Raw genomic sequence first — 23219 nt, forward strand, 5'->3', positions numbered from 1 at the left:
AAAACGTGGAGAAATAATATTCAGTTGGACTCAAATGTGAAAAATATAATGTATAAAAATATTAGGAATAAAAGTTCAACAAGTGGATAAAACAACATTGACCACTTATAGTGGTGTGGAAACTATCTTGGCATATTCGACATTTAATCTCCCCAATAAAATATTTATAATCACTTATCTGTATTGTTGCTACTTCTCTCGGCTACTTATCAAAGGATTTGGCCTCCATCGCTATGAAATATCCCAAATAGTGAAAAAAAAATATTCATAAAATGAACGGTTCATGTGCAATTGGCATAATATTTTTATTTATTTTTTGATATAACTAACAATTCAAATTAAATTCATTTATGCATATTAAAGAAATAGATATAGAAAATTTTAAGCAAATATAGTGAGATACAATATTTATCAGAAACATTGCAACCTAAAAAATTATATTTAGATAGTGGATCCATGAAATATACCATTAAGATGTAAATATTTTGAGTCAATTAGATTCAAGAAAAATAATTTCTCTAATTTAAAAACTTAAAAATCACGCATCTTAACTTTAAAAAAATGAAAAAAACAATAAAATGAAAAAAAAATTACAATTTTTATTGGTGAGGAAGCAATTGAATAACAACAAGTTACAAAAAAATGATTTCAATAATACTATCCTAACGAAAAGTACTAATAATGTAGAAAGGAGCACATATGACCTACTCAAAAGGTATATCCTTGAGGTTGGTTTCCTAACGAGGATTCTTGAAAGGGGTTGTATAGGAGCCATAGATCCTATAGACATGTTTATTAAAGCTATAGCCAAACATGGGACAAATTTATGGTTAAAGTTCTTGATTTCAAAGGTGAACTAAATTAAAAAGTGTTCATGGATTGGATTGAATAATTAGAGAAATAATATGACATGGAAGGAATTTAGAGACCTAAATTGTTAAAAGTTATTTATTTACCACATAAAAAATAAATCACATTCTATTTTATTTTCTAGGAGAATATCTAAAAATGGTACAATAAAATACAAAGAGTAGAAGCATAGATTATGGTCATAGATGTTAAATTGTTTGAAAGATAAGCCCTTAGATTATTAGCATTTTTCTTCAAGAGAGATCCATATAAATCATTTTTAAAGATAAAATAGTTATTCATACTAGCTTCTATAAAAAAAATTAAGGTTACAAATTAGAATAAATTTGCAAAAATATGATGAGCATGGATCAACAAGATACATCAATTTCAGCTCTTTTTTAGAATTACATGAAAGTTTGGATTAAAGGTGACTCTTTGAACATCATCAACTGTGTAAAGGGAGTCTAGAAACCTAGCTAGACCATCAAAGGGTTAATTGTGGATTGTTTGGAGATCATCAATAACTTGGATGATTGCCTCATCTCCCATATATATAGGGAACAAAACAATTTTCTAACCTCTTCGCTAAATTAGGTGTTGTTAGTGAGTATAGGAGTTGGTATGGGACAAAAGACTGTCTTCCACTTCAGATTATTTCTTTCATTTCTAATGAAACCTATGATTTGTAATGTGGTGGCCTTTTGTATTATAATGATTATTTTCATTCCTTTAAAGTTTCTATTTGTTAATGGGAGCTTTCACATCCTTCTTTTAATCTCTTTACCATTTATATTTTTCTTACTTAGATTGCTTTACCTTTATGGCTAATGATTACTTCATATCCTTTCTATCTCTACTTCACAAGGATTGTGGATTTATCCCTCAGTGATCACCTTAGATAAAGACAACTAGTCTACATTCTAGAGGAATACAATCCTCTACCTATGTCCTCGTAGGGTCCTAACTCCATCTGGTGCCGTAAAATTCACAACCTATACAATTGCTTTGCACAATAACTATAAGATAAATTCCTAATTTAGAACATGTAGATCACAAGTGTTTGATATAGGACTATATAAAGAAAGTCTTATCAATCTAGGATTAAATATTACAAGTTCATAAAATCACTTGTATCCAACACAAGATGGCTTCTACTAAATATATAAACAAACCAAATATATTTGGTAGTCAACTCTTTGAATTCATTCAACTTATCATTCAGAAAACACATCATGTATAAAATATAAGTTTTGGGTTTTCATATATATTTCATAATCATCTAATACCCATATCAACCTAATTTGAAGCATAGTAGAGAGAGAAATACAAACTAAATTAGAAACAACCCCATAACTTGGAAGATATCCCCTCTTAGACCCTCCCTCTATGTACTAGAGGTCATAGTAGCATCCTTCACCCAAGAGCCACCTACAATCCTATTTCCAAATGGGTCAATGTTACACTTAGTTCTCCTTAAAAGGTCTCTCAAAGGAAAACTACACACATCTTTTGAAAGTTTCGTCATATCAACTTTCGAGATAGACCTACTACTCAACACAGATTACCTTGGTTCACACAAATTCATAGGAAAGTAGTGTTGGAGGGAGACATTGTATCGGTGATGATTGATGCATGGAGATTTCTTAGGGGTTGTCATTCATGGCAACTCAATCTAGAAATCATATCCAATATATGTAAATTTGATTTACCGGAAGCTTGAGAAAGTTGTATTATGCTTAAGTCTAGAAGGTGGAACATAGAGTGTAGATACAACAAGCATAACTCACTTTTGGCTTAATGATTTTGGTTGTGGTGATAGAGATAGTTGATTCAAGGTTCAAGGCAGCTTACTTCACATTCCTGGTCTCCGGTATATATTCTTGTGTGAGATTCAAGATCCGGTATCTGGTAATTCAGGAAGAACGGAGTTATCTTTGTGTTTGATGGTGTAACATGTGCCGCAAAATTCTTGAGATAATTTTGGTGGTGCTTGTCAAGTTTGAGGTGATTGTGCTGACACGTGTGAAGCTTGTTATCATCTTGTTTATATCTGCATATGGATTTGTGGATGGATTGAGTTGACTACTTAGTACACATTTCATATTGTGCAATATTGGGAAGCCGACTTATTGGATATCTATTTTGGTGGTATGAATATATAATGTTGATTCAATTAATTATTTTGATATAGGAAATGTGTGAATTTTGATGTGTAATGTGCGAATGAGCATTAGTATGCAAGTTTGGTGCTTTGATATATGATTGTGTAGCAGGACAGAGCAGAAAAGAAGAATAGAGGAAGACAATCAGATTGTGCTTAACCGAAACTGGTTTTTGGCATATGTAGATGCTATATTTCAGTTCATTCATTGTAATTTCTTTTACATATCAATTATAGGATAGTGAGTCCTTCGGGGTTATAGCCCTCTTGTTTAATTGAGCAGTGAGCTCTAGGTAGCAATCCTGAATGCAAGTGCATTCCTGTTTTGTAATATTAACATAGTTTTGATCAAAATATAATAATATTGTGGGTTCAAATGCCATCATGGTTTTTCCCTTTCCGAGTTTCCACTTAAAAATTGTGGTGTTATGATTTTGTGGTTGATTGGTTTATGTTTCCGCACTTTACTTTCATTCTTATGCATCTAGTGGTTTAAGAATCAGGTTAACAAACTTGTAAATTGCAGAACACTGATTCACCCCCCCCCCCTCCCTCTCAATGTTCATTATTTCCAACAATTGGTATCAGAGCTTAGTTCCTCACAAGGAGCCTAACATCTTGAGGAAGATTTGCAAGATTGAATCAATGGACTCTAGTTTGCAGAAGCAGCTTACCGTGGCACTTGTAGACCTTGATGCAACAATAAAAGAAGAAAGTAGCCTAAGGAGAAATTTGAGTGCTTTTGAAACCTTCATTGAATCATTGAAAGATCAAGTGAACACATCTAGTGAAAAGAGGAAAGAGTTGATGGAAAAACTCAAGGAGAAAGAAGACAAAAGTGTTGACAATCAAGCCCTACAAGATAAGACAGATGAATGTGAGAAGTTGGCTAGAGATAATGTTGTTTTAAAAAATAAGATGCAATCCATTGTGATGAAGCTGACTAAAGAGATTGAAAACCGGAAGAAGAATGAAGAAAGTCTGAATCAATCACTGAAGGAGAGATCTGATGAATGTTGCAAATTGAACTATGAAATTGATTGGTTGAGACTTGAATTGGTGCAATCCAATAATGATGGGCAACAACTTGAAAGGAAGATTATGATTCTGAGAGATGAACTTTCCACTGCTAATGAGTATAAATAAAATTCAAAGCTAGCTCATCTAGGCTAGATGAGATGCTAGAAAGTTAGAGAAGTGGAAAAGACATGCGGGGACTTGCATATGAAAAAAGAGAATCCTCTGATTTTGGTCAAAGAAATCATCAAAAGAACAAGAAACCTCTGGTAAGATAGCCTAATGCTTATAAATTCAATGGAAATTTTTTTGTTTGCAATAGATTCAATCATATGGAAAGTCAATGCAGAAATGGGATGATGAATAATGGTCCTACCTTTACGAGTCAATATTTCAAATGCAACAAATATGGTCATAAGTTGAATGTGTGTAGAACAATGATGAATAATTTTTAGAATAAGAGATTCTATGCATGTGGATTTTATAGACACATTGATAACCAATGCAAGATGAGACCAAATAAGATGAACTTCATGCCTATGCAAGGAAATATTGTTTGGTATGCATGCAACAAATCCCGTCACATTGCAAAATATTGGAGAAGCAAGAACATGAGCAAAAATGGTCTTGTAAACAAGAATAAATCTAATGAAAAGGGAAAAGTGAAGGTGGAAGAGATTAGAGATCGGCATAAGAAGCTATGGGTTAAGAAGGAAGACTTAAATTTGCAAAATGGCTCCACACTTGATTTTGGTGTTGCAACCTCATCTGGTAACTAAGGCATTTTGGCCTTATGGGGAAGATTTTCATGGAGATCCCTACAAACCCCATTTGAAGATCTACAACCAGCTAAGAAAGGTTGCAGATGATTGAGATTAGTTGTGCAATTGATATCAAGAATATTACATACCTATCTGAGATTCCGATGTAAGAATTCTTGGAAAACAGTGTATCCAAAAAGCCTTTAGGGTTGTGTATTTATTACAACTTAAAGTTAGGTTTTCTATGGATAAAAAGGGAATTCTATCATTCATTCTTCACATTGCGAATGAAGAGAAAGAGAAAAGAAGAAAGGAAAAATAAATTGAGCAACAAAAATAGAGCTTAGAGCATTCTGACAAAGATTCCTAGCATCTGGTTGAAGTTAAAAAGCTATTTATTCATGTTCGAGCTATTTGTTTCTACCCTATTTTTGAAATGGCATCATCATCTGGTGTAGTAACTCCATTGGTGGTAGAAATTACTTATCAGGCAAGGCCAATGTTTAATAAACACCCGTTTAAATTGGTAGAAGACTATTTGAATGAAGCATTTTCTTCTATGTCATACGAAGTGTTGCATAAAGAGGATATTAGGGCATACATTCACTGCAATATCGAAGAGCTTGGAAATGTAGATATATTATCATTATAAACCAAGCATATGATGGATGAGATAGGGAATTTGAAGCCCGATTTCAAATCATTGCAAGACAAGGGTTTAATCCAGTTTATTCACTTTTGGATATTTGATGAACCCGAATGGGTAAGGCATGTCTTGAGCCGAATCCATGATGAATTTATATGGTTAGATAGACCTCATAAGATCACAAAGAAAGCCATTCAGGTGGTGAGATCCCTACTTTGATATGTGTCAAGAACACCACTGTGACAATGGTAATCGGATCCCAACATGACAATCGGTCAATGACAATCAGTGACATCATAGAGCATGATGTGATATTTGCTTCTATGGAAATAGGGTATAAATTTCATCAATCTAGCAGACAAAATTCAGTATCTGGTACTACTATATATGTAGCCTATCAGATACTCAAATAGGACAAGAAGTATGACCTATGTGGAGTGCTTCTCAATGAATTAATGAGCAACCTGAAGAAAATCAAACAAGACAAGAAGCATATTTTCAAGTTTGGATCTTTGATTATCTGTCTAGCGCTTTACTTTATGAATTAGATCCTCGGTATTGGAAAACTACAGTGGGCTTGTGATAAACTGGTGGTAGTCCAAATCAAAGAAGGTTTGCAAGGATTGGGAGACGGACTAGCACAAAAACATGCTTTGTGAGGTTACTTCAAATCATTTCAGGCTATGATGCAAAGAAGAGAGAGGATCTCCAAAGAGATTATAGAAAATATAAGGATACCATCTGTTTTATGGTAGAAAAAGATCAATGCCTTATGGAGGAAGTACAACCAAGAATAGTGTGGATCATGCCCATGGGGTATGAGGTGGATGAAAACAGTCTTGATACATATGCACAACATATTCTAAGTAAACTGGTAGATGAGAAGGAAGAGAGCTTTGGTACCTACAAAGAGAAAAGTCTAGATTTGCACATGAAATTCACTAAGCCCAGAAGGAAGAGGAAGGTCAGGAAAGAAGTTGAAGAGCTTGTAGAGTAGATGGGTATAACCAAGGAAGGAGTTCAAAGAGCTAGAGATAAAAACATTCTGAAGGATGAAGACACAGTAAAGCATAAGAAAACTAAACCGAACTCCACTCCTCCCAAGCAAACTAAGCCCAAACAAACTAAGTCAGCACCTACCTTCAGTGTTCAGAAGCCTGTCCCTCCACCCAGGTCACAAACTAAATCAGTTGGTGGAGCAGAGAAGAGGAATAAATAGAAACCAATTAGAGAGTATGTTGCAGCCACTACCAAGGAAGAAATAGAATTTGATGAAGCAGTTAGAGAGGTGAAGAAATTGGCTACCTATGCAAGGGTAGTAAAGAAGCCTCAATCCAGTGAAGCCTGACAGAGTAAGAAGACAAAAAATGAAGCTAAGCCATCTGGTAGAGCCAGATCAAGCAAGAAGCAAAAGTACAAACTTGATGAAGCTCTGAAGTCTAGTAATCTTTGGGAGAAATACAAAATTGTTCCTCCCATTACTTTCAAGAAAATAGTGGATTCAGTCATTATGGAAGGGAACTTAAAGCATATTTTGGAGTGGTATGATAGCTGTAATGAGAATGATAAAAGGGTATTAGAAGATGCAGTAGTAGAATATATGAACATATATAACAAAGAACTAATAGAACTTTCATCTATGATCCCTAAGAGCCTTTATGAGATTTTGGGTGTAAGAAGGCACACAACTAGATGAAAGGTTAAAGGAATATGTTCTTGTTAACCTATGTTTGGTAATATCTAGGAGTGAAATAGCCAAACTCTTGACCTTTGCAAAGAGTAAGTTCAAAATCAAACACAAGATAAACAAAATAATGTTTGGTAAAGTAGATGAGATGACCCAAGAGACAGAGGCAATATTGAAATAAATTTTCTATCAGATCAATCCAGAGAAGGATGACTCCCATCCAGAAGAGAAAAAACATGAAACCACTTCTATTCTAGAAGTATAGGTATAGATCGAGGTTCATGATGAGCAGAAAGATCAATCAACTAAGCATGCCATTCTAGTAGAGACCCATGAGAAAGCAACAATTATTGATGATATTGATAACTAGGCAGTTGGAGACTCCGGTGATGTTGTGCAAGATCCTTTGATGATAGAGGTTAACTTTGAAAAGACAACTGAGGAGATTGGAAGTGAAAAAGGTGAAGTTGAAGGAGAAAAGGGAGAGGTTGAAGCTGACAAGGGTGAAGATGCTCTGAAGGATGCAAGTGTAGATGTAGAGGTGGCAGATAAGGAGAAGTGAGAAGAGAAGGGTGAACAAAAGGGCTAATAGATCTAAGTTCTTTATCTCTTGTTCAAGCACTGAAGTTAGGACTTACTCAAGTCCCACACTGAAGACAATGAGATAATAACTTTGGTCACAAGTATTTTGGAGAAAACATTTCCTACCTTCAAGTAAGATTGAGGAGGCACTCCCTCTAGTAAGCTTAAGAGCATGTTGCAAGTAGTTGGCTCTCATTTTGTATCTTTGGAGAGAGCAGCAAATATATAACTCTTTAATCAGTTTAATGAAATGATACTTAAGACAATTTTGAAGTTGGTTGAAAATGATAGAGCTAGTTTAATAACTGTTGTGAAGGAAATACAAGATGCATTAGATGAAGGCAGTCAAATATATGTCATGTCTAATTTTGCCTAAGTTTACCATAGAAATTGACAATAAAATAAAAGAGTGTGAAGGACAGTTAGCCGGAATATCACAATCCTTTGCACCCTAATCATATTATGCCAATAGCTTGGAAGCTCAGATTATGGGATTGCCCAATAAAATCAAGAGCTTGAATCAGGAGAAGGACTGGATAGTACACAGAGTAGGAGAATAAAGAAATCTTATAACTTCTCGGTTAGATTTATTACTTAGTAGCATGTAGGATGCATCAAATGCCTTGAAGAAGAGTGTTCCTGCAAATCTAAAAGGAGATGATATGCATGCCTATCTATTCAGTGCTCGATTAATATTTTGGAGAACCTTAAGAAAGGTTCGGATGAGCACTTGGAGTCTTTAAAGATAATTTTTTATGATATTTTCAAATTCTTGTAAGTCACTGTATATATCCTTGTACATAGAGTTTTGGTGGATATCCACCTTTTCCACTAATGTGAAAGGGGGAGAGAGTGAGGTGAAAAATGGTACATATTCTAGGGGTAGCTAGTTGGAGTTGTACATTGTTGTAGTTTTGATGTTTTGGAGTTTTGCAGTCTTGAGTTTATTTTTCAAAATGTTTCCATCAATGCCAAAGGGGGATATTGTTGGCAAGAGACACTATACCGGTGATGATTGATGCATGGAGATTGCTTAGGGGTTGTCATTAATGGCAACTCAGTCTATAAATCATATCCGATATATGTAAATTTGATTTACCAAAAGCTTGAGAAAGTTGTATTATGCTTAAGTTTGGAAGGTGGAACACAGAGTGCAGATACAATGAGCATAACTCATTTTGGCTTCATGATTTAGGTTGCAGTTGATCAAGAAACAAGCAGCGATGGGAAATATCAAAAAAATAATTTATTGGTATTTTCTATGTTTTAGTAAATGTCATTTTTGGAGTTCTTCAAAGCATTTTTATCCCTCGAAACTTTGGACAATCCTTTATGGACATTGCCATGGGCACCTCCATAAAGGACTGGAACTAGAAATCTTGTAGATGTTTCCAACGATGAAAATGGTTCGCAGTTTTGAGTTCTAAGTGAAAAGTTATGACTTTTCAAAGTTGGACTAAATTTGAATATACTTTTTTTATAATTTTGTTAGTTTTTGGTTTTTTTTTTATAATAAACATTCCAGACTGTTCATTTTCAATTCCAAGGGGATTTTGGTGACCCTTGGGATCCCGTGAACTTTGTATATAGAACATCTTTTGAATGGAATAAATTCACTTTTTAGCTTGCTACAATTCTTTCTTAGTTTTGTTCTCGAAAAAAAAATTGACAATACCGCAAGTTCACACCAGGTATTGTACTCTAAAACCATAATTCAGATCAACGGTGATAGAGGTGGTTGATTCAAGGTTCGAGGCAAATTACTTTGCATTCCTAGTCTCTAATATAGATTCTTGTGCGAGAATCAAGATCTGGTATCCGGTAATTTAGGAAGAACAGAGTTATCTTTGTGTTTGATGGTGTAACGTGTGTTGTGGAATTCTTGGGATAATTTTGATGGTTGTTGTTGAGTGCGAGGTGATTGTGCCAACATGTATGAAGCTTATTATCATCTTGTTTAGGTCTGCATATGGATTTGTGGACGGATTGAGCCAGCTAGTTGGTACACATTTCATATTGTGCAATATTAGGAAGCTGACTTATTAGAGATCTATTTTGGAGGTGCAGATATATAATGTTGATTCAGTTGATCATTTTGATATAGGAAATGTGCAAATGTTGACGTGTAATGTGAGAATGAACATCAGCATGTAGATTCGGTAGTCTGGTATATGACTATGCAGCAGAACAGAGTAGAAAAGAAAAATAAAGGAAGACAATCAAATTGTGCTTAATCGGAACTGGTTTTTGGCATATGCAGATGCTATATTTCTGTTCTGTCATTGTAATTGCTTTTATATCTCAATTGTATGATAATTAGTCCCCCAAGGTTGTAGCCCTCTTATGTAATTGAGCAATGAGCTCTAGGCAATGAATCTGAATGCAAGTGCATTCCTCTTTTGTAATTTATCATACTCTTGATCAAAGTATAATAATATTGTGGGTTACAATCCCATTGTGGTTTTTACCTTTCCAGGTTTCCATGTAAAAATTTCAGTGTTATGGTTTTGTGGTTGATTGGTTTATGTTTCTGCAGTTTACTTTCATTCTTATATGCATCTAGTGGTTTAAGAATTGGTTAACAAACTTGCAAATTGCAGTACACTGATTCAACCCCCAGCCCCCCCCCCCCCCCCTCTCAGTGTCCATTGATTCCAACAAGTAGTTCCATTTAAAATACATTTTAATATGTTCTATACTAAGCTTCTATATTGAAGGGGTCAATGAAAAGTCTTTACCCCAACACCTAAATACCATTCTAAAAGTATATAATATGTTTTATTATTGCATTAATAAAGTTACACCTGTTGCCTCTATGATAGACTTTTAGCACATTTTAATATGTGCTAGGGAATTACCCTTGCCATTTACAAATTCTAATAAAAATTCCTTTTAGCAATGATTCTTTTGGGCGTGATGCCCACTTATCAAACTCTAGTTTGAGTGCAATCAAACAAAAGATTATTTTTTTCTCTATTATAAATTTCTAAAACCTTTCTTTTATAATTAATTTAGAAAATAATCTAACCTGATGACATTACTTAAAGACATCATTTCTTGAAGACATTTAATCAAACCACCCATATGTCTTACTAGACTATGGTTCCTACACAAACATACAATTATCCAACACAACCATATTATCCTTTCCTAGTTCCATGATAGTTCCTCCATCAAGTTTATTGTAACCCAAACCACTGTCTATTTTTTTTAATCAGAATGGATTATTAGCTCCTGCCAGCAGGAAACTATAGCGGAGGGGTTTTTCATTAACGTTTGATTAACCTGATGTTAAGCAACCAATCATAAATCACTTCCTTGCAAATGTTTTCCTATTTTCTTAGGTCTACCCATTAACCTGCATATTTTTTACCAGCATTTTGGATAGAAAATATTTTGGCCGCCTATGATTGGCCTTGCAGATGACTGACAGACGCATTCAAAAGTGTGAACAGTTTTTTATAGGAGAGAATGCACGACTACCCAAGAGAGGGAAAGAAGACACAGGTCTTGGGGCATTCATTCTGACATCGCTGTTGTTCCCTGGTCCCTGCTGCAATTTTCGTCCACCCGTCTCTTTGCATATGCATTCAAAACTACCATTTTTTCTAGTACAAACACATTTTGCATGCACCATATAAACAGTCCACGTACCATGATCACAACTCAAAATCCCCGCTCTCGAATGATCGGATCTAAAATGATCTGTAAACTATAATTTATATGATGATTCCCCAAAAAGCTTAGCATCATATGTTAGGCAGTGCCGACGAACTTTTTTGCCCTATGATTGACATATCACAATTTCATAGCCACAACTTGGCGGCAGCAGTACGAGAAGCCTATGAAAAGAATGGATGTTTCACCATTGTCAACCATGGAGTTTCGTTGGATCTTCTCAAAGATTTGGAGGCCCTTCTTGAGGAACTATTTGCTCTACCAATAGAGGTTAAGGAAAGAGCCATAGTGTACAATCCGGATGCTCGTTCTGCTAACAATGAGACTTTCGATTTGGAGCGCCTGCCTGATTTAGCTACAATGCAGAAATTGCATGACAGGCTATGGCCGGAAGAGGGAAACCCAAAGTTCTGGTCTATCACCCATTTAGATTTGTTATCCCATTTCTTTCTAAATTTCATAATCGTTGATGATTGATTGTTTATTTCGTATTGTTTATGATTTAATTATTGATACCATGTTAACACAGAGCTTAACCAACTGTCACGTTATTTTGCCTTTTTCTCTTTTCAAAACTATTGGCACATAGTTAAGAAAAATTCAGAGGTAAACATCAGCGGCAGGTTAACAATTCCATTTCTTCTAGAGGTCAGATGGGCACTGGGCTGCCATTTCGTATTAAAAACTAGTATATTTATGATAGTGTTTATTAGACCATACGGATCTTGCTTTGGTCGATTGGATACATTTGTCTTTTCATCTAGGCCTTACCAAATACCAACAATCAAATAAAGTTTAATATTTCTCAGAGCAACGTGTCAGTGGAAATACATGTTTGTTTTTCCCACATAAATAGATCAGTTGTTTTCTAGGCTGCCATTTTCAATTTCGAAAACTATTTTATTCTATGGTAGATTTAGTCAGATATTACCATATACTTATTTGTACAAAAGTATTTAAGCCTGTTGACGTGCAATAATTCAGGCAATACGGTACTCTCTATGTTTCCTCTCTGTGTATTTTGGGGTGTTTTATTAGGTAAACATTAGAGCTCAATGTAGCTTATTTTAAGATTTGTACCTCAAAATCTGTAGGGGTTAGGAAATTTCAAAAACATTATTTTCAGTTATGTTCAAAGTGATCGTTAGTTTAACAGATTAAGTTGTTAAGGTGTGGTAGTTAGTCTAACACTTTCTTCGCTATAATTCAGATAGATTCAATGCAGGTAGAGGTTTCGATGTTACATGTAGATCTGTCATTACAACAAAATCTACAGATTCAAATCAACATTTTCACCTATGCCAAAAATGATAGTTAATCCATATGACAATTCGCAGATACACATAGATCTGGCATTACAAATTAATATGCAGGTGTTTGATTGAATTAAAGGACAAGAATGTTGTTAAACTTCTTACAACTGTTTCGGTTTCAAGCTTGAGATGCTAGTTCTTAGTGTTTAAAATTCAGAAGCATGCCTTATGATTGAGTTTTCTTTTGCATGTCAGTAACGTCATGAGGACTTTCATAGCAAGCATGACCAAACTGCACAATAAGATGAGTAAAATATTCCTTGCCAGCCTCAATATGGATGTCAAGTCACTATTCCATTCTGATTTTGAGAACTACTATTCTTTTATGGGTATAAACCACTACACACCCAAGGACAAAGAAATGGACGAGGAGGTTATGCATCCACATACAGATATCGGCTGCTTCTCAATGCTTTACACTAACAATACCCTGGGTCTTCAAGTAAAATCAAAGGAAGGGAAGTGGTTGGACGTTATTCCTGTACCTTATTCATTTGTTGTTATGGCAAGCGATCTCCTCAAGGTGTTAAATTCTTTAACCCAGACCCATTATTAGTTCAAATACATATTTCTGTTGTTCATAAACTAAATGGAGTTGGTGCAGGTATGGACCAATGGAAGGTTCCACAGTACAGAACATCGAGTTGTTTATAAAGGATGGAAGGAACGTATATCTGTTGCCTATGTTGTGCTCTTTTCAGAGACACATTTTGCATGCACCGTATAAACAGTCCACGTACCATGATCACAACTCAAAATCCCCGCTCTCGAATGATCGGATCTAAAATGATCTGTAAACTATAATTTATATGATGATTCCCCAAAAAGCTTAGCATCGTATGTTACCCTTTCGATTCTCTAGTAGCGGTTTATCGAAGATGGGAATTGCACTACAAACCTAGGCATCTGCAATATCTTTGAATCCTGCAATTTTAAATGGGAGGCTGAAGCAGGCAGCTCCAGATTCATGTACATATTTAGTTTTGCCACAAGATATGTTAAGGAGAATAAAGTTAGGTCAGCTGACATCACAAGGTGCAGTGTTATATCCTTTTTTATTTCAAATGAAAGTACTAAAAATTTGCTGATTGTTTCTACCATAAACTACCCAGGATGCTCTTTTGTTGCCAATTTACACCATCCCATTGGAATTTTTTTGATAAAACATTGTTCTTTATGATTGAACTAAATGTTGTTGTTTTTTATTGTTGTAGGTTTAATCCATTATGTGTGTTTTTCTGCTGTTTTTGGTAACCTGTGTTCTAACTCCTATTATTATGTACTGTAGAGAGCCGTGAGACAGTTTGTAGCATAATTATGAAAATACAGCTCTAAGATTACCAAGATGCTCTATAATGCTCAACTAGTACTCCTATTTCCTAGAGGACCCAGCAAGTATGGTTTGGTGTACTAGTCTTGAAAGAAAGCATTAACTCTAACAACATGGTCATGTGTACAATCTCTGATTTGAGACTCTAGATTGACTGAATTCTTTTTTCTCATATTAAAGAATTTGTATCGTCAAGAAGTTTGAGTTTCCTCTTTTGTGAGTTTCAAAACATTAATTTCAAGGTTGTCTGATTTACATATTTTTTACAACTTAATAAAACAAATGATTCTTCCACAATATAGTCCTGTTTTTCAGCCTGTTTGCATATTGATCTTTAGCACATGCTTGGCATCTTTAATTTCAATCAATCACTTTCATCTTTGATGACCAATGTTATACCAAATGTCAATGCAAATAAATGCAAACAATATGCAATGATCTCGTTTTCTTTAGCTAATTATGGGAGTTAAAAAGTCTGCAGCCTAAAAGAGGACTACTTCTTGTGTTACATTGTGGCACTAAAAGAATAATGAGTTCTGCTATGTATATACATTAGCAAGAATAAGAAAGTATAGTGAATGTTGTGTCAAACACAATCTCGATCAAACAAAAACAAAATTATTCTGCCAAACAAAAACAAAATTGACAAAATTGTTCTGCAGGAACTTCGCTGCTTCTGCAGCTCTTGTTCCAATACACCATTTGGCTCGATTTCGAAATAAGCGATTTGCCATGTTTAAGCGAGTTTACTTTTCATGTATTCATACATAACGAGATGTATATATAGTTTAGACCATTTTTAAAACAAAATGATTTGGTTATTATTTAACTGCGCTACATCTACAATAATTGATATTTGCATCCTCGTATATAGTGAATATTAGCAGTAAAACCCCATCATATGTTAGACTTATCACATACTCCTTCACAAACTTTGTAAATTGCTCCTCATATTTCTTCACAGTTTCATGCCATCATACTAAGTCTCGTAATTTAAAAACAATAACAAGATGCGGAGACATTAAAGAGACATGTGAACTTGTAAAGTGACAGAAAATGTAGTTGCAGGCGTAAGGCCAAATTTGGAGATTTTAAATAGTCTCAGATGAAAATGATGACAAAATTATATCAACAATGCAAAATAAAACACTTGCAGTAGAACCACTTTTATAAACAGAAAATTTTGAACACTAAATATTTTCTACATAAAACTGATTATGAACAATTGAAGATATTAATGGATGGAAGATATTTCTATGTAGGCATCAAATCAAGTCCCCTCCAGGTGACTACTCAACAAAACTCCAGAGTCTATAAATGAACTCTCGCCTCTGTCTTGCCATCGTATTTCTTCACTTCATCCATTGTTTTCCTCAACAAAATCTTGTTAATAATAGATCCAGCATCACTGCTGATTGTAAAATCAGCCTGGGAAATTTCCTGACAGCAAAGTGATTAGACATAACCTTTATTGCTTCACCCTAAACAACTACCCAAAAGGAAAAAAAAAACACTCCTCTTTTCATGCTCTCTTTTCCTAGCTCTGTCTTCCTCCCTACCTGTGCCAAAATGGGAACTTGGGTAACATTGCCGTTGCAACGACCCTCGTAGACATGTACGCAAAACGTGGAAGCATAGACCAGGCATGTGAACTGCGTGCCAGAATGCCTAAAAGAAATATGGTCTCATGGCTGCCATGATTGCAGGAAGCGCACAAAATGGATTTGTTGAAAATGCTTTAGAAACTATCCAATAAATGCAGTTAGCCGATGAATCACGCCTTAATAATGAAACAGAGCTTGAAAAATCTGCAGAATAATGGGTAGTGAGGGTTTTAAAATCAACATGAAGAACTCATTTTTCATTTTTCCGTGTAACCTGCAAAATAGGTCCCTTGAGGGACAGGGATGCCATACCAAGTTAATGGCTCACTTCTATAAATGATATCTCAAATCAGTCAGACGTCTTCAATTTATTATAGATTTTTGCTTCAAATATATCTAAATCCTATTAATTACGTTTGGCACCCCAAGAATTCTCTCATTTCATATGATTTGGCCTAAAATTATGCCATTAAATACAATTTATATTTGAAGTATATCATTATTTGAAGATTTAAATACAACTTGCAAAAAGTAATAGTTGAATACAATCAATATTTCTAAGAATAAAAAGTGAGCCAGCTTCTATAAGCTTCAGCAGCCTCCGAATGTGAAGCATAACCACCAAAACTGTTCTCTTAAAAATCTTGCCACAGAAGTGATTGGCATCAACAAATCCATCCCATTCTTTTGGTGGTGGCTATTCTTTACCATAAGAAAGGTTATTGGAAATTTAAAATAAATTTTCTTTCTGAAAATTCTAATCCCGAACTCTAGAAACATACATTGAACAATCTCCAGTATAAAGACCAACAATTTAAACTGTTCTTCTAAATCCTCCAAGTTGAACTCAGTACCAGTTACTATCTCCTCCAGCCCAAATAGAATATGCTCAAGAGCAAGAGTTTTCACTCCAAGATCTAATACAATTTTTCTGCCAACATTCGAGTTTAGTCTCTCCTTCACCTCGCAAATAATAGCTGTAAAAGCAAGCAAATTCATAATGCTATGAAACATTTTTCCAGTATTTGAAAAACTACAATGTCTTTTGCTATTCTTGTGCACACGAGAATTTAGAGCTGATTTAAATCTGCTAATAGCTATGAAAAAGATTTCTAGTATTCGAAATACTTGTATATTTGATGTTATATAGTATACAGCATTGTCAATTCCAACGGTTAGGGAGATGATATAGAGCTGATTTAATGCTGCTAAGAGATGACAGAGAGCTGCACGCGCTGATTTAAAGCTGCTAACAGCTTATATAGAGCTGAAAGAACTCATTTTCAGGCTATGATTTGATTACTCCTATTCTCCTTCGCCTTAGTAAACTTACTCATGGCTAAGACAATCCTCGTTAACCTTCGACTTATGAAGTTTTGATTTTTGAATTTTGCGCGTTGGAGGGAAAATCTATTATGAATGAGAATTTCTTCCATAAATAAAGGGACTTGTGCTCAATTTACAGATAAATTTTGTTTGGTGTAATTGAGCTTCGTGAATTTTGCATAGATTTTAGTTTATCAATTCTTTCATTAAAAAACTCAAAATTAACTTCTACATAAGTGTTTGGTAGCATCTAGATGAAGTATTTCATACCAAAAGTGATTCCTACAATCTTATTTCTCAATATTTTAAAATAAATAATAAATTGTCTACTTCATGTGGTGAGTTTAATAGATCTATGAGATATTTACAAAGGGATTTCTATTATAAGAATTAGATCATTTATTTTCACACTCCTTCCTTTTCTTCTTAATTGTGTTAGACTTAGCTATATCACACAAGATACTAACTTAATTGGATCATGAATTGAAATCTCATATCTATAAGACTTTCCTAGTCATGTATAGACCTATATGGCATATATTGTCACAAGACAACTCTTGTGATCTTTAATAATGACTAATTTTGATTAGTGAACTTTGATTTAAAAGTATGTCCATAATTACATATATAAATAGGGGTAATCAAAACATTTCTATATGGCTTGGATCTCATCTACTCCCTAAGTATATAAAGAAGAACCTTCCCTAGCTTAATTTTTTTTTGCATCATGGGTCTTTGCCAATTAAAGGTCTACATGTTCTTCACATCATAAAAGCTGAAAAAATGCATGAAACACTTCAATTCTGTCAATGAAACCTTTCTCTTCTATATCATCAAGATGATGGAAAATAATCTCAACAATCACCTCTTGGTTGAAGCCAGTACAATTATATCACAATTTTGCAATTAGTTCACCCAACCTTAACTTACATGTCTATGTTTGTGTATTTATTAGAAATCATTACAAGTTTTTGATTAAAGTAATTGGGGAAGGGTCCCAATGCAGTACAAATTAGAAACAACAATTAACAACAAAAGCTTGGAGATTACTCCAGCAAACCAACAAACAAGGTTGGAACTGTTCAAAGTACAACTGCAGATGAAACAAAGTAAAGGGACTACTAAAAAATAATGTGACCAACATATTGAAGCACCAAGCTTACTAAACAACTAAGTTGGGACACAATAGTGGGCCCACCAAAATAATTTGAGTGTTCTAAATAGTAGGAAATTGATTCTTCTTCTTATGCCAATTAATAGTCTAAAAGGAGGCATCTTTGTCAGGAGAAACTAATGGAGTAGTATTGGAGGAACAATCAAAGGTAGTAGATGAGTCACCCACATGAGCCACCAATTTTGGGGAAGGAATCTAATAGTTTAGGGATAGAGAGTTAGGAACCATAGTTAGGAGGAGGCTAGCAGGACGCATGAGTAGGAATAGGGGTCTAAGCTGCCAAAACAAACAATCCAATAGGAGGCATCATATCTATCAAATACTCTAACCTATAGTAAAAATAGTAGGAAAAACAATGAGATGGTAGCAGTCAACATCCCTCCACTAGGTGGAGAAGAATTTTGATGAGAACAATGGGGAAAAGAAGAGACCAAATGGTCCCTAGAAAAATAACATATGCACTAGAAAGGAATCCCTTTGTAGTCCAAAATATATCTCCATAGTAGCTCACCTACCTCAAGGGAGATCTTAGCTAGACTTGTATGGTTTGGAAATGTCTAGATCCACCAAAATCCTAGCATAGGAGGTATGGGAGAAAAAACTATTATTAGGGTCCACTTTGAGAAAATGACCCAATGTATTCGCAATAGCTTCATAGGTAGAGTAGCACTAAAAATGGAGGGGGAGGTAAGACAAGCATACCTAGATAGGGGAAACACTAGTAGTTTCAACAAGAGGGTTTAAAAAGGGTATCTATGGGGTAGTTGGGATAGTGCATGAGACCCCATTTATAGACACCCATAGACAAACAACATTCTGATCTTCAGTGCGGTTGAAACCAATACTAAAGAATCTACAACCATAGGGGTAAATATCAACCTTACTTGAGACCATTGGGTTCTAGTTCTCCAAATTCTAGGAATACAACTCAATAAGAGAGTACCACAAGCTATTGAACCTAAAACATAAATCTATTCCTTTCAAAGTATGATATATTGTCCAACGCCTCTTGACCAAGTATCACCTCTATGATAGAGGATGCATAGATGAGGCATTTTGTAGCTATAATAAAAGATACCTTCAACTGTTTGTGGAGTAAATTAGCAAAAAAAAAATTGAGTGGAGCTTTTACTGAGACCTTAGAGATAGTCATAACACTAGCAATAGTCGGTTAAGTTTTCACAAATGAGGGAAAAGAAGTCCTATTGGAGATGTCGACCACTAGGTTGTAGGTCAAACAATTGTTAAACATACCTATGTGGTCTTGGGCAAGAGACACAAATTTATAAATGAAGAGTAACAGGCCATAATGGGAGTACACAAGTTGCCTAATATATAAATTCAGCTTTACAAATACATGTCTAAAATTTGATGCAGAGGTGGGGTTCAAAACTCAACAACATGAAAACATATCAATACCAAGTAGGCATATTTCGCAACAATGGGATCAAAAATTCCTCATAACCCAATCAAGAAACCATGACAAAATTATTGACACAAGAAAATGTCTGAATGAACAAGGATTCTGATAAGGTTTGTTTCAAACATCCCATCACCATGATACTTCACAACTTCATGCTTCCTCTTCACAAAGACACTTTGTCTTCTAGGCTACAAATAGAAAATGAAGGCTTTAGTGTTCACAAGAAACAATATACTTCAGAAAGACCTTATATCCTCCCAAAAAAACCATTTCAACACCTTAGCAACTTCCACAAACACAAATTCCTCTAACTGCCACAATTTCCACATAACCTATCCTAGTTTCTTCTAGCCCTATCCAGAGACAAAACTGATCACAACTTTCCATTAACACATAAATCCTAGAAAAAAAATAGAGTTTCGGATACCCTTTTTGGAATTAAAAAACATATATAAAACGGAGGTATTTTTATTTTGGAACATGTGTCTCAAATAATGTCTATTAATCTGGTCATGAGGGCTAATTTACAATAGTAAATTAGGAATTGTTTGGTATACATTTCATTATATAATAAATATAAAACTATTTTTAGATACCCATTGAAAATTTATACAACAAATATCAAAATTGGATAGGGTTTCTTTGGAACATAAGCTTCAAAAATGGACTGTTACACTGGAAAAACTTAGTTTCTGAACTGCATAACTGGAAAGATTCGACCATTAGACAATTTCAATGACCTTTTCTTATGACCTGGTAAGAATGAAAAAGTTTTATAATTAAATTATCTTTCAAACCATATAATATTCAAACCCCATCATTTTTTTAGAGGCCATACTAAGAAAAAGAGCAGCAAATTCATGGAAAAATAGAGAAAAAAATGAGGTTTTCTTATTCATTCCATCTTCCAACCATCCTCACACCTTCCTCCACACTTAACCACATAAAAATTATTCAAAAGGGCCTATTTATACCTTACCCTTTCTAACTTCTCCAACTACCCCTTTACAACTTTGTCTGTTCAACTTCCCATTTTGCAGCTTTTTAAAATTTTGTAATGACAACTTTTACAAATTTTTTCAACTTGTGCAATATTTGCAATATAATACCTATATGACCTTATAAACCTTAAAAATGATCCACAATAACCTTATTACACACAAAATTGACTCAAAATGCCTAAAATCTAACACTAGACCCCCTTAATTGCAAAAGGTGACCTTGTTGCTCCCGCACCATACTCCTGCCCCTTTAATTGGAGTGACTGGAGTAACATGTCTTCATATTTGAATGATCCTCCTTGATGTTATGCTCCCTATCCTCTTTGAAACAACTTCATCTTCACCTTTGGATTCATCTTGTCCATGCAAACTTGATACCCATCTACCTTGTTTCCTTTCATGGCTGGTTTCATCTTGATCTTGGGTCTTCCCATCTTCTTGCTAAGATGTTTAGGTCTGTAAAATGGCAATAACTTCTTCCAATCTGCATCCTTGCACAACTGCACTTGGATAACAACAATGACAACATCCCCCACTTGGTTAGTATCATTACCACTCATGCATTATTTTCCTTTCTTTTCACATTCTCTTGGTGACCCCTACAACATAACAACACCTAACTGAAGCCACTTGGTCTGCAACTCTTCTTCAATAATTTGAGTATCAATACCAATTTGATCATTAACATCTATGAAAATTTTATTCCAAACTGATCAACAACAACTTTGTCAGCAACATCAACATCTTTATCATCAACCGCAATAAATTTGCTCTATCTCAAGTTGATGTCTTTTTGCCATTTCCTCTATTCATTTCATTTCTTTCTTTATTTATCTAATCTCTTTCTCAACCTCCATTTGCCTCATATTTTCCTCTCTTTTATTTTCTTGTCTCTTCTTTGATGAACCCTCACCTTGCAAATAGCTTTTCAACTGATCCAATCCTTCCTTCAGCAAGTCCCTTTAACCTTGCTTCCACTTTGTCTTTGCCTCACCTAGGTCTCTTCACTTTTCCTCTACCTAGTCTTTTGGAAACCAGTTTATCTCTTCAACCTCTACAAAAAAAACCACACAACCACCAAACTCTCTTTCCCAGACCTTCTGAGCTCTGATACCAATTTGATGCAAAGGTGGGGTTCAAAACTCAACAACATGAAAATATATCAAAACCAAGTAGGCATATTTCACAACAATGTACTCAAAAAATCCTCATAACCCAATAAATCAACCATGACAAAATTATTGACACAAGAACATCTCTGAATGAACAAGGAATTTGATAAGGTTTGTTTCAAACATCCCATCACAATGATACTTCACACCTTCATGCTTCCTCTTCACAAAGACAGTTTGCCTTCTAGGCTACAAATAGTAAATGAGGGCTTCAATGTTCACAAGACTCAATATAATTCAGGAATACCTTATATCCTCCCAAAAAAAACACTTCAACACCTTATCAACTTCCACAAACACAAATTCCTCTACCTATCACAATTTCCACATAACCTGTCCTAGTTTCTTGTAGCTCTGGCCAGAGACAAAACTGATCACAAATTTCCATTAACAAATCAATACTAGAAAAAAAAAAAGATTTTAAGATACCCTTTTGGTAATTACAAAACATATATAAAAAATAGGTAATGTTGTTTTGCCACATGTGTCTCAAATTATATATGTTAATTTGCACATGAGGGATAATTTACAACAGTAAATTGGGTATTTTTTGGTATAAATTTCACTATAGAAATAATATCAAAAATATAAAACCATTTTTAGATACCCATTTGGAATTTATACACCATATTACAAAATTGGATAGGGTTTATTTGGGACATAACCTTCAAAAATGGATTGTTACACTGGAAAACCTAGTTTCTGAACTGGGTACTTGGAAAGATTCGACCATTACAAAATTTAAACAACCTTTTCTTTTGACCTGGTAAGAATGAAATTTTTTTATAATTCAATTATATTTTTAACCATATAATATTCAAACCCTCATCGTGTTTGTATAGGCCAGAGTGAGCAAAAGAATAGAAAATTTATGGGAAAACAGAGAAAAAAAAGAGGTTTTCATATTCATTCCATATTCAAACTATCCTCACACCTTCCTCCATAATTAAACATGTATAAATTATTCACAAGGGCCTATTTATAAATTCCTACACACTTTCTATCTTCTCCAACTACCCCTTTACAACTATGTTTGTTCAACTTCCCATTTTGCAACTTTTACAATTTTGTAATGACAACTTTTACAATATTTTTCAACTTGTGCAATATATATAACACCTACATGACCTTATAAACCTTACAAATGGTCCACAATAACCTTATTACACATAAAAATGACTCAAAATTCCTAAAATCTAACACTAGACCCCCTTAATTGCAAAAGTTGACCTTGGCGCTCTTGTACCAAAAATTTATAAATTATAATTAAGATAACATAATTCAATAATACGCTCATCTATACTACTACTAGAGAATAAATTGTGTTCAACTCTAGCCAATGGAAAGTAGATGCATGCTAAGATGGATATAATTTCCCTTCATTCTTTCGAGAGGATACTTGATTTTGATGCCAAATAATTTAGGAAGAGAGTAGCAGTAAGAACCAAAAAGAACATTCCCACTCTTGAATACAACTAGGATGATTAAAATG

General features: G+C 34.4%; 1 protein-coding gene across 1 annotated transcript; it reads left to right on the forward strand.

The window, feature by feature from the left end:
• The first annotated feature begins 12956 nt into the window (after nt 1-12956).
• Nucleotides 12957-14268, forward strand: LOC131078608 (gibberellin 2-beta-dioxygenase 3). Its single transcript, XM_059217858.1, has 2 exons — nt 12957-13220; nt 13302-14268. Exons 1-2 carry the CDS (start codon nt 12972-12974, stop codon nt 13422-13424), a joined length of 372 nt encoding a protein of 123 aa, XP_059073841.1. The 5' UTR covers nt 12957-12971; the 3' UTR covers nt 13425-14268.
• The last annotated feature ends 8951 nt before the right edge of the window (nt 14269-23219 follow it).

This window comes from Cryptomeria japonica, chromosome 3 (genome assembly GCF_030272615.1).
Source record: "Cryptomeria japonica chromosome 3, Sugi_1.0, whole genome shotgun sequence".
Taxonomy (NCBI): domain Eukaryota; kingdom Viridiplantae; phylum Streptophyta; class Pinopsida; order Cupressales; family Cupressaceae; genus Cryptomeria; species Cryptomeria japonica.

What these genes read in the sequence shown, in the direction of transcription:
- LOC131078608 (XM_059217858.1), top strand. Translation starts at nt 12,972, where the DNA reads ATGGATGTCAAGTCACTATTCCATTCTGATTTTGAGAACTACTATTCT. An exon ending in TGGCAAGCGATCTCCTCAAG is followed by an intron (nt 13,221 to 13,301) that starts GTGTTAAATTCT and finishes GAGTTGGTGCAG; the next exon opens with GTATGGACCAATGGAAGGTT.